The following is a 13005-nucleotide window of genomic DNA, read 5'->3' as shown; positions in this document are numbered from 1 at the left end:
AGCATGCGTAGTGGCGCTTAATGGAGGATAGGCTAGCATTAGGATTACGGACAAAACGGCACCACTTTACGCTCTCTTTACTACTGTTTTCTCGCCTGGCTTAGCTTCTTTGCATCGCGGATTGCACGTCCTAATTTAGCCATCTGACGGCGGTGAGTATGTATGTATTTAAGTGGAGCAGGGTCATCGTTTATCTTTGCAAAACGTGATCAGGATGCTGTTAGCACGAGTGCTAGCTGCCAATGCTACTGCTGCGATGCGGTTGCGTCTATTTCATGGAGGCTGTGTAACTGACTTATAATCCAAATACTAGACATAATACTGTGCACACAAACAAGTTACAGCTATCTCTATATATTTTGGGGATTGGTGTCCGTCTAATTTTCATATCTACTTCTTCCGTTCCGCTGGTGTAAACACATGCTGAGCTGCTCTAATGCTTACAACTATATGAGCAAACAGAATCACTTTAAATGCTGCTCGTTGGACGATATGTGTAACTGTAACATTGCAAATGCAGAAAATAGCCAGACTCCAACTTTTAAGACTTTTTATGTCTTGCTTTCACTTTAGTTTTTACAGTGACAGCACAAAATGGTGGAGTGGTGTTTAAATTAACCCGTTACTGGACATTTAGCACACTGTTGGAGGATCTGTCAGTGAGTCTCCCATGGCCCCGTGTCTCAGTTGGGTTCATGTTAGCAGTGAGCTAATGTTAGCACTGGGCTAATTAAAGAGACGCGGCTCCAGCCAATCACAGCCACTCCTTCGGGCTCGCGCGTCATTGTAGTTTTGTGGGTCAACATACATTTTTATCAGTTGTAAGAAGAAGTACTACATTTCGTAATTTAAAGAGCGCATGGCAGGTTCTAAAGTGAACTCATAATTATTTGGTGGAATGGTCCCTGTCGTAAATATTTATGATACTTTTACAACTGTCAAGTGGCGAGATGCAGATCATATTTACATGCAGTACACATTTCTGTCCGTTTTAACATAAATTCATTAGAATAAAGGTGTTATCAGGTAATATTATTTGGCAATGCTTAACTATTGTGTAATTAACCTTGATATTGGCCCTTGTTTGTGTGGTTGCTAGGTAACGTATATGTCACATCTGCTGCTCCTGTCCAACTATGAAGTAACATTATAAAATCACCAAAATTGTCCAAATGGAGTTGTACAGTTCAGTTTGACACATATTTAATGGGACACTAAATTTGGAACATTCCAGGAAAAATAATCATTTCCATGGAGACAATCAGGTTACACAGTACACCTTTAATACTGTATTGCCTGTTTATTTATTGTTTGGTAAGTAGATTGATGATAGTTGGCTTATTATGTGAATGGAGTAAAAAAAACACATTTGCTGCATACAGAGCTCAACTGTAGGTTATTAATAAGTTATTGTTTGTATTGTATTATAGATTATATTTTGGGCTGGCAAATTATATTCAATCACAAGCTGTTTTGCTTATACACATTGTTTTTTGAAGCAAAGGCTAAAAAGGGAACTTCATAGACCAAGGTTCTTTGCTTCATTTCACTGCAGCCAACGTGCAATCTTTTGCAATCTAAATGGAATGTGAGAGCAATGGTAACTACATTCAGGAGATATTTAGAGGAAGAAACAAAAAAATATTATTTCAATTGCAATATTAAGGAAAGGTTTGATAAGAAAATAAAATTAGCACCTTTCTTTTTTTCACCATAGAATGTAAATGTAAACAAAATTACAGTGGTTTCTTTAATTTTTCCATGTGATCTTATTCTAGTTCGGATATAGATTGTGACCATGACAATACAATTAGTTTGTCTTATTATCAGATGGTATCAAGCCTTGAAAAAATCCCTGACGTCCCTGTATACATGACAGGTACCAATAATTTGGTACCTGTCAATAATTCTGAATCAGTCAGTGTGTGTTTTATTGATGTGTAATTTATTTGGCTTTGTGCTGTCGCTGCCAACATTGTAAGACACAGTAGACAGGGGGAAGTGCTACATATGCTTCGTCATATTTCCTCATCTTGTTAGCTTTTGGGTGACTTTTGTTTGTTTCGTTATTAGGGATGTCACAATATTCATTTTAGTCACAATTATGAAATGAAATTTTACGATTATTCAAAACACGCATTCACATAGACTTTGAATGTAAACTGGACACTTTGAGTGAATGGGCCATTAGAAAATCAAAATGGGGTCACACGCGCCCCCCCAGGACAATTTCCTTACTGTGATCGTCTTGAATGTCCTTGCAGCCGCTGGTTTTTGTTTGTGTTTGACAGCGGCAGCTTGGTGTTTGGCTGCCAGTTTCTCAGCGCGCACATGGGCTACGCTGCTTCCGCCGCTGTACAACTACAACAATAATCGTCGACTGTAGTGTAGCGCGCCCAGTTTGTGCATAGGAATCGCTTTGGGTATGTTCACCGCGCTGTTTTTGCCAATTAAAAATATATTACGGCAAAAAATTTGCATCAGTCGGTATGTTCAGAGACTTTATTTTTGAGTCGGTCAAAACTGATTTTTCCGTCGGTCATTGTCCCTGTCCGACCCGTAATTTCGAGGCTTGTGTGGTAAAAGAGCCTCTATGTTTTTCCCTGTATCTGGGTGGGTTTCCTCCGGGCTCCGTTTTCCACCATCAACACAAATTCTCCAGCTAGATTCTGACCGGGTCTGTTCTCAATATATCGATATCGTTAAGGATCTCTGGGCAATACGTGTAGAGATGCCGTATCGTGATACTTTTAAACAACATGAAGTAATTGCTGAGTTCTACACTTCCGAACCTGACTGCTGCATCACGGCTGAATCTGAGGAGCTGAACATGTGACTTCATCATAGGACACTTGTTCTGATACTGAAGACAGTGTGAGCATGAAATTCTAATGCGTTATTAATCTACTTAAGTAAAACATAATTTTAGTAAACTTTTAAAACCGTTTCTAAGGGATATCCATGAATCAGGACGCTTATTGTATCGGAATTCGTATCATATCTTGGACCTTGTATTGTATTGTGACGTGCTCTGCAATACTCAGCCTTTGTTCTCCTGACCAATTCTAGTATGAGATCTGGAGATGTGTCCCCGGGCACTGCACTGCTCCTGGCGGGTTGCCCCAGTGGCATTGAAGGATGGGCCAAAGCAATTGCAGAGGACAAATTTCCCTACTGGGACAATAAAGTGTTCCCTAGAAGATGGAATAAATTCATCTTTAAATTGATCAAAAGCCTCACACCATATTTCCATGTTTCACAAATGTTTTACAGTTTTATAAATGAAGTGAATATGGCACAATTACTTTACAAAGAGGATTTGACAGCAGAGTTCAGATGTTTGATGGTGATGGTCTCTCTTGCAGATGACCAGAACATTGTGGAGCTTGTGGGAGGAAAAGTCCAGAATAGTCCTGAATTTGTTCCATTTTATGTGATTTACATCACACAATGTCAACATTCGTTCAAATGAGTATCTAGTTTTATTGCAAGGTTTAGTATAGTTTTTTTTTTTTTTTTTATTGACAACCTTACAAAATGAAAGTTATTAATTTAACTATGGTTCTATGAATCTTGGATGACACCACCTCTGACGGTCAGTAAGGATTAAATAGAACTGCAAATAACATTGTACCGTGAAGTGAACACTCAGATTAAATCTCTCTGAGATTCGGATCTTAATGTTGAAAAGTCCATTGAAATTTAATGGGGATTTGTGTCCAATATTACATTCAAACAGGCATTACTGTCCATAACCATAATATAATTGATATTGTTATATGTTGTCCGCAGACAAGCCTTTTGTTTTGTGGTCGCGATGGAAGCGCCACCGCAAAACCATGGTTCCACCAAGGGGATCATGACCTTTCACCCCACACTGGAGGAGTTCAAGAACTTCAACCGGTACATTGCATACATGGAGTCCCAGGGAGCACACAAAGCTGGCCTGGCCAAAGTAAGTCCATACTTATTTATTCAAGATAAAATGATATAGGGCTGCAACGATTATTCGAGTTAATTGAATAATTTGATTACAAAAAAGCTTTGATTATTTATTGATTCGATGCTTCGTTTAATTTACATATTTTATTAAAAACACGTGAATCTGTGGCGCGCGGAGCGCAAGGAACGACTTGTGGCGCTTTTGCTTGCCACGGAGCTTCTTCCTGAAGCACAACAGAGAGAGCGGTGTGTTTTAAACTCACGAGTGCAACCCATGGATCTATTATAGGTGCGACCCATGGATCTATTATAGGTGTGACACATGGATCTATTATAGGTGTGACACATGGATCTATCATAGGTGCGACCGGGAAGAATTTTGTTGTGTAAAAGAGAACGCTGCCGCGAGCTGCTGCGAGCAACCACCACTAGTTCCGCGCGCCGCCCGCCCCAGGACCCGCGTCCTCACCGCGGACCCCGCGCTCCACACTCTGCTTCCCAGTCACACTCGTACATTTCAAACATGCCACACGCTCGTCTGCGGCGCCTTGAAACGGTCAACACTTATATGGAAACAGCAGGAGGAGCACGACTGTGTTATAATAATCTGATGTGAAACAGAAAGTCCGCGATGACGCAGAGCCAAAGCCGTAAAGTGACAAAATGTAGAGCCACCGCTCCAAACACCAGCTTCACTGTCCCACACACAATGTTTTACAAACTAATGTCTTATTTTAAGTTATGTGACAGAAACGCAAATTAATTCAAACTGTAACTGTTACAAACAGTCTGGTGACAAGTTAATTAGCCCTTTATATATTTTCTTTATATATTCTTTATGTTCAAACAGAACACTTGGACTGGTGAAGTGAAATGTTGCTGTTTTGGGGACAAACTTTTGTGAAATTAAGAATAAAATGTGTTTTTTAGGCAGAAACTCTATTTGTTTATTACAATGAACTATAAGGTTTATTTAAAAAACGATTTAATATGCTTTTAAATGGTTTACAGATTGTACAAAAAAATTAACCGATTCATCGATTTAATCGAAGAAAAAATCAATAGATTAATCAATTGCTAAAATAATCGATAGCTGCAGCCCTAAAATGATATTGCTGTTGATGAAGTGTTGTGTATTCAAACCTGTCTTTCAATTTCCTCTCCAGATTGTGCCTCCAAAAGAGTGGAAGCCCCGGACGTCCTATGAGAACATTGATGAGCTGATGATCCCTGCTCCCATACAGCAGGTGGTAACTGGCCAGTCAGGACTCTTCACTCAGTACAATATCCAGAAGAAGGCCATGACTCTGCGTGAGTTCAGGAAGATGGCCAACAGTGAAAAGTGAGAACTTTAAAGAATACATCAACACCAGCAAAATGTACACACTCAGGCCACATCCAGAGCCAAAACGGCAAAGGTTATGTGTTAACATAGAACCGTTTCTTTAAACGTGTGCAGTCACACTTGTAGACACAAGATGTCTGAAAACTTTGTAATACATATGCCAAGTTCCTTGGTGCTGCTGAAAAGTAACGCAAAGACAAAGTGTATGCGCTGAAAACTGCGTGTGGGTTGTACACAAACAAATCAAACATGGCGGCTTCAAGTGAAGCACAGAGAAAAGGTCTGTCGTACGTAGAAGGGCTGTACAACGCCGTTGTTGTTGGAGATTTTCATGTCAAAACCTGCACAGCTGTGAATTATCAGAAAGCACTCAGATTACTCACATCAGGTAGAACCATCACATTTCAGTAATCTGATAACTCCAGAAATCAGATAATGATCAGCTCTTTGGTGTGCTTGTAAACATAGCCACAGTCTATATTTAGTTTGGATCATTTCTTAGAGGAAACAGTTGTGTGCGTCAGGACAAATACTCTACCTTTTTGTACATGTCATGTGATTTTTAAAGTTATTTAAAACTTACTTTATTTTCAGAAATATATGAATCTGACCATAGAATCTTTTGTTGGCCTCCATTTTGTTGAGCTGAGCATCTAGCAATGTAAAACCCCTTTTATTTATAACAGCTGTGTCTAAGAACAACGCATCAAATGAGACCTGTGTGTATAAAAAAGCCGAGTTGAACTAATTTCCTTTTTTCGTGTGTGAATAGGTTCTGTTGCCCTAATTATGATGACTTTGAAGATCTGGAGAGAAAGTACTGGAAGAACGTGACATTCAACCCTCCCATTTACGGAGCAGACGTCAATGGATCCCTCTATGATCCTGTGTGTTGATACTTTTCTCTCTTTTCTCATTCTCCATCCATCCTTTGTACCCAAACATTTCTAATGTTACATCTTCTCGGCAGAACGTGAAAGAGTGGAACATTTGTAACCTGGGCACCATTCTGGACACCGTTGAGAGTGAGAGCGGCATCACCATCGAGGGCGTCAACACTCCGTATTTGTACTTTGGCATGTGGAAGACCACGTTCGCCTGGCACACGGAGGACATGGATCTCTACAGCATCAACTACCTGCACTTCGGAGAGCCCAAGTCCTGGTTAGTCGCAGTCACAACATTACAACATCAGACCGAGGGTTACAGGATATAGGGCTGTGGTTAGGTCACTGCGGTAATGCAGGCTTCCTGTGAGAAAAAAGAAAGAAAAACTCAAAAAAAAAGCTGGTATCATGTATATCCAACATAAATGACTTAAAACATGTTTTTAAACACATTTGTTGAGGTTTAATAATTAGACAAAATGTAAAATGTCTGTAAAATGAATCACAAAAGGGCAAAAACATCCTTTTATTTTAAAGTTTGAAATCTTCAAAACATTCACATTATTATATAAATGTTAATATATTGCCCACTTCCATTCACAAATAATGTTTAAATATTGGCACTTTTGTATATGTTTTGCTCAACCCAAAATGACAAAAAGGTACAATGGATGGATTATATGAATAGTGTTCCAAGAACTCAAGCTGGTGAAGGTTGGACAAGAATATCTGACTCAAATCTTTTGTGTAAAGTATTTCCATAGACCGTATATCTGACCCAAAATACACACTAAAGATCAGAATCGGAATCAGAAAGGGTTTATTGCTATTGTCAATGATCCCTTTCTGATTCTGATCATAAGATTGCAAAAAATCACCCAATAACTACTTTGCACACCGAAAAGAAACTTGGTGAAAAAAAGAGACTAAATGAATCTCTCTCTCCAAAAACTCAAGCTTACTCACTTTCTGTCTTTTGTTGTCCATATAAGTCTTTAATAATCCCAATAAAATGATCAGTTAACTATAAAAAAGTCTGATCAACTAATTCATCTACTAACCATGCAAACACTTAAAATACAGTAGTTGTCCCACACCTTTTTTGAATGTTTTTGTTGTTTGTTCTGTAGGTACTCCATTCCTCCAGAACACGGCAAACGACTGGAGCGGCTGGCTAAAGGTACTACTACTACCACTACCACTACTTCCATCATCACTTATTCCTTTGAATTCAAATATCATCTGTTTTTCTTTTAGGGTTCTTTCCTGGCAGTTCCCAAAACTGTGAAGCCTTTTTGAGACACAAGATGACGCTGATTTCTCCATCAATACTCAAGAAGTATGGCATTCCATTTGAAAAGGTAAAAATATTAACTATAACATGTTAAACAATACAATCCACTGAAATTGTGTTCAAATGTAAATGTTTTTTCTCTCCAGATAACTCAGGAGGCCGGTCAGTTCATGGTGACGTTTCCTTATGCGTATCACGCCGGATTCAACCACGGATTTAACTGTGCCGAGTCCACTAACTTTGCCACGGAGCGATGGATCGAGTATGGCAAGCAAGCCATTTTGGTAAGCAAGAAGTGCACAGCGTTTTAGAGGGCAGAGAGTTCAGTGGTAAATATCTAATCATAGTTTTACATCAGTCGATTAGCAGTTTGTGAAGAAAAATTAAAGTTGAGAATTGCAAATAGTAGAGCAGAGTTGAAAATGCAGGGACATGGCAGCACTTTAGTTTTTGAGTCTCCAAATTTTATTTTAGGGTTAGTCTAATTAGACACGGCGGGTCTAATTAGATGCATCACTACTGCGTTTATTTATGTGCAAATATCTCATGTTACAACGTGGGCACCTGCGGTTTATTAACAGGTGCGGCCCGTATATGGACAAGTTCGATTTTCTTTGTGAATTTTGTGTGCGCAGCTTTTATTCAGGAGCTCTGTATAGCCTGAAAATGTTTTCCCGCAGTATTGATATCTTGGGGTCAAAATGAGGCCACTGTGTACTGTTTGCGTCTAATTATACAACATCGTATTCTTTTTAACGCACTGTTAACATGCACATTTTTGTTAGCTTGTTAACTCTGATCTGGGCTCTGAAAGATGTAAAATGTGCTTTTAAACTGGACCAGAGTTTAAAATGAACTGTTCTGTTTTTTATATTAAAGCGAGAATATAACATAATTGAATTGACTTTCCAGTGCTCGTGCCGTAAAGACATGGTGAAGATTTCCATGGATGTGTTTGTGAAGAAGTACCAGCCGGAGCGCTATGCCCAGTGGTTGGCCGGGCGAGATGTGGTGCCCATCGACCACTCCAGACCCACTCCTGAGGCCAGAGAGTTCCTGGGGGAGAGTTCCACTGGGGGAACTACAGCGGGCTGTGAGGAGAACGGGGACTGCAAGAGGTCAGTTTTTAAGATTATGATAAAGTAATTGGACAACCACATTGACCGACTGAACACATATAAATTCTAGTGTACAGTATTTATTGATTTCTAAGCCATTTTCTCCCCTCATCTACCAAATGTTAGTACTACTCAAAGGATCGAGACAAAGCGACACAGAGTTTGTCTTGAAATTCCAGAAGAGGTGGTTCCCAATGTCAAAAACCTGGATGACGAGGATCAGGAGTACGGGAAACGTCCCAGACTGAGCCTCATTCCTCCTCGAAACGTCTCCCAGGACGGCAAGAGGAACAAAGGTAGTGCAGAGTTTTGAGTACTACAATACTACAAAGAATCTTGATTGGTACTGAAATGTATTTAAAAAATATACACTTTATTTAACCCTTATTTGACCAAGTAGGTAGTCATAGGTTTGTGTTCTGCTGCTCCTCCTGCTGTGTTCTAATCAGACGTTCTTCTCTCCTTCCTTAAACCAAACACACTAAAGTCATATGGAGTAAACATGTCTAAGTGTATTCTTTAGGAAGAAAATGGGTCAAATAATTTCTGAAAAATCCACATTGTTTATCCTAAGTGAATTAGTCACGCATATATTTAAAGATAAGTTTTATCTAAAACTTTTTTAACCTTTTTTAAAAAGTCTGACTTTGCCTTTAATCTCATCTTTATTTATAAAAGACCCAAAAATGACAAACACCTGCTCTGCAGCACATCTTTAACCTTCCTGTTTCATCTTTAACCTTCCTGTTTCATCTTTAACCTTCCTGTTTCTATTACCGAAGCTCAATATTTGCAATATTAACTGGTATTGGTGCTTTTGACAATACCGATATTACCCAGTATAAATCTCAGGAAAACAGATACGTGTGTGCGTAGGTAGGTAGGTAGGTAGGTAGGTAGGTAGGTAGATAGATAGATAGATAGATAGATAGATGGATGGATAGATAGATGGATGGATGGATGGATGGATGGATGGATGGATGGATGGATGGATGGATAGATGGATAGATGCAGAGCAGAGCAACAGTGCATACAAGACAGCATACAGATAAGATTTCACACTGCTGTCCTGCTCAGTGGAGCATGTCACTTTCATTAATACAACAAACTTCCCTGGGCACATTCTAAAATGTAGTCTTCGTCAACGGTTCTTTTGACTTTATTCACTGCCTGTCACAAAAATGTTTGGTAGCCCATTTACTAAAATTCATTTTTGATATTCCCAGGACCCCCAAAGCTGGTTGTTACCCCCACCAAGCTCACGTTGCTGGACCCCTTCCACCGAGGCTTCCTCCAAACCAACAGCTCCTCCTCCCAGCCCCCACACTACTCCCGCACCCGCCCTCCATCCATCTCCTCCAGGAACGGACACCTGTCTCTGTGCGCCTCACCCACCAAACGCAAGATGGGCGTGGCCAGTCTGCTCTTCCACCGCCCGCTCAGCTCGAAAGACATCCTGCAAGTCCACAACTACACCCAGGACGCACAGAGGAGGCCCCCCGCCCAGCTCCACGTGCACAGCTACGCCAGGGAGCACCAGCACCAGCCGCAGCAACTGCAAAGCAAAGCCACAGTCAAAGAGGAGAGCAATGAGGGAAGTTCGGCCGATGTGAAGCCGGAACCAGCGGAAGAGGTCAAAATGAAGGAGGAGAACGAGAGCAGAATATCTACAGAGTCCTCCGAGTCCGGCAGCGCCACGTCCTCTCCCGGGGTCACTCCAGTCAAAGTGGACAAGAACAGGAGAAAGGTCTGTAGTGTTAGGACTACGCTCATAACGGTCCGTCTGTGGGCGGCGGTGGGGTCATCTAACATGGCACACATTCATCATTTTCCTTGAATTTTGATAACAACGCACTAGTAAGAAAGAACTGCTCTCCTTCTAATTTATCTTTGGGTTAGGGTTAATTTCAAAAAGCCATAATGTAGAATATTTAAACACAAGGCATTTTTAATCCAAATAATTTAAATACGTGGGCGATAAATCGACAACTCATGACTAGTAGACTATAAAAAATAATCATAGTCGGATTTTGAGAATTATTCACTGGACTATACAGATTCTAAAACACATATCAAAATAAACAATACAGACTTTCATCAATGATATAGTTTAGTAGTAGCAATTTTGAAAACTTCACTCACCATATTTTGACCTTTTTATTTGGTTGATAATGTTTTAAAACAGGGGTGTCAAACTCATTTTGGGCCGCGGGCCAAATTTCGACGCTCAGGCTGGGTCGCGGGCCGAACATAACGTAAAACATAAAACATATGTATAGCCTACGCTGTTTTGAAGCAATTACTGGAGCGATTAAAATAAATTACAAACACGTTTTTTCTCATAAACTGAAATGAATTAAGAAAAACAAGTGTAATTTCACCAACACTGTGCTTCAGTTTATGTGCATCACAATTTCAGAGTTGATCTACAGAGATAAACATTTAATCTATTGTTAAATAGGTATTTGGAACTGAAATATATTGTATTTGACTTAACAAAATAAACTTCTAAAAAAACTAAAACTTTTTAAATGTAACAACTAACATTTCCACGTCTGTGTAGTTCTCTGTACACCTGAACTGACTCACCACTAAATACAAACACACGTGGAGCGTTTAAAAAAAACATAAGAAATAAATAGTTTTTTTACAGCCTAGTAATAGTTGTGGAGACTGATGCACAAATGTGCAGCAGGTGAAAGACTGAGTCCAAATTCATGCAGCAGCAGGAACAGGAACATGGACTTTGTGATATGAACATTTCATATCTGAAATCACATCAAGACATGTTTCTGCTCAAACTCAATATGAGCTCGCTATTTTCATAGTTTAAGCTGATCTTGGTGACAAATGATTCATGTGTTCACAGTCACAATAGTGTGGACACAATCGTGTTCATACTTTATTACACTCTGACCTGTGTTTTTACCTGTGATCTGTCCAGGTTTGTAGAGGATGTTTTCCTCAGAGCATCATCACAGAAGTTAGTTTAGTTTTCTTGTTAGCTCCACATTAGCTCCACTTTTCGCAAAACCTTCTCCTTTCTTTCTTCCACGTGTTTCCTAAACCACACACGTCTGTCCTCGCTCAGACCTCTGCTCTGAGGTGCGTAAGTGCTGTAAAGTGCGCAAACGCGCGTCTTACTTCCCTCAGCACTTCTCCCTCGGCAGCACATATGGCAGTGAAGGGCCGTGCGGGGAGGGGCGGCCACCAGCGACATTGTGGGACGTGTAGTTTTAGCGATAAAAACGGTTACGGATGTAACTAGGGTTCTATGAACGAAAAAAATATATATATGAAATTCAAAATGTTTGGCGGGCCAGATTAAAACATCCCGGGGGCCGGATGTTTGACACCCCTGTTTTAAAGAGTCTCAATCATTGTTTGACTAATCGGAAAAATACATGTTGCAGCCCATTCTGAATAGGCTAGCTCGGTAGATACAAGGGGGAAGTTTCTGTTGAAACAAACAACTCTTTCTACTACAGGAAGGCTCCTCCCAATGGGCGGGTCTTACCACAGAACAGTATTAATATCGGAGTTCTCGATCTAAATTCTTGTATTGACAATGACTCTTGGATGAGAGTCGAAACGTCTATTTTTTTCAAACTGAGTCCAGATGACTACAACTGAAGCTTTTTTCTACTATGTTGCAGCCCATGTAATTTATTTTATGGACTAGAGTACCTTTTAAAATATATAAATAGAGAAGTGCTGTATGTTTGTGACTTTGGACCCTTTTGTCGTGTATTTACCCACACACTAAATACATTTTAAGGACTACAGTAAATGTGACAGAAGGCCGAGTGCAGTTGTATTGGACAAAGTCTTTTTTATATGGAACCTTCCCAAAACACTAAACTAGCATAGAGAATACATGTGTGAGGAGCATAATTCTATCCCAGTGCAGTGCATACATTGGTCACTCGTCTTGCACACTCTTGTAGAAGCACCACTCTTTCTCAGAGGCCGTTTCTCTTTTGCATGCACTAAATGCTTCATATCACAAAGCCTTTCACTGTGTACTGGTGGATCTTCTTTGCTTGGCTTACTAATAATATTTGCTCTAAATATCTGTCAAATTAACCCTACTATTGCTATTATTATTGGACAAAAGTAGGGATGTCATGTTATCAATTATTTTGACCCACAACCATTGTGAGAAGAAACGCAATGATTATTCACTATTATTCTTGATTACTTACACCAAGACCAAAGAACGGCCTTTTTATTAATGTGGCTCAAGCAGTCGGATACAAAACACTACATTTAGGTTAAAAAAGCGTCACGATTCAATTCTTTATTTTCCCTCCTATTTACAAATTGACCGGTATCATCCTGGTTAGCCGATTGATCTCCGTGACATCCCTACCCAAAGGGGAAGTGAAATCAGTTTAATTTGACTGTTGTTCTCCAAAC

General features: G+C 39.8%; 1 protein-coding gene across 4 annotated transcripts in view; it reads left to right on the top strand.

Annotated features, from left to right (window-relative positions):
* The window catches only part of kdm4ab (lysine (K)-specific demethylase 4A, genome duplicate b), a 36483-nt gene continuing 23478 nt past the window's right edge, over positions 1-13005 (top strand). For all 4 annotated transcript variants that reach the window (XM_072441867.1, XM_072441866.1, XM_072441865.1 and 1 more), the window contains exons 1-11: positions 1-152; positions 3793-3955; positions 5109-5284; positions 6060-6174; positions 6258-6451; positions 7305-7354; positions 7432-7535; positions 7615-7752; positions 8381-8586; positions 8713-8882; positions 9813-10333. In XM_072441867.1, coding sequence (XP_072297968.1) covers positions 3818-3955; positions 5109-5284; positions 6060-6174; positions 6258-6451; positions 7305-7354; positions 7432-7535; positions 7615-7752; positions 8381-8586; positions 8713-8882; positions 9813-10333 — 1812 coding nt within the window. In that variant the 5' untranslated portion in view covers positions 1-152; positions 3793-3817. The remainder of the gene's footprint in view (positions 153-3792; positions 3956-5108; positions 5285-6059; positions 6175-6257; positions 6452-7304; positions 7355-7431; positions 7536-7614; positions 7753-8380; positions 8587-8712; positions 8883-9812; positions 10334-13005) is intronic.

Source organism: Eucyclogobius newberryi, unplaced genomic scaffold, assembly GCF_026437365.1.
Source record: "Eucyclogobius newberryi isolate DKJ021-1_F unplaced genomic scaffold, fEucNew1.0.hap1 SCAF_12, whole genome shotgun sequence".
NCBI classification, from domain to species: Eukaryota; Metazoa; Chordata; class Actinopteri; order Gobiiformes; family Gobiidae; genus Eucyclogobius; species Eucyclogobius newberryi.
This window is presented reverse-complemented; position numbering and strand designations above follow the sequence as displayed.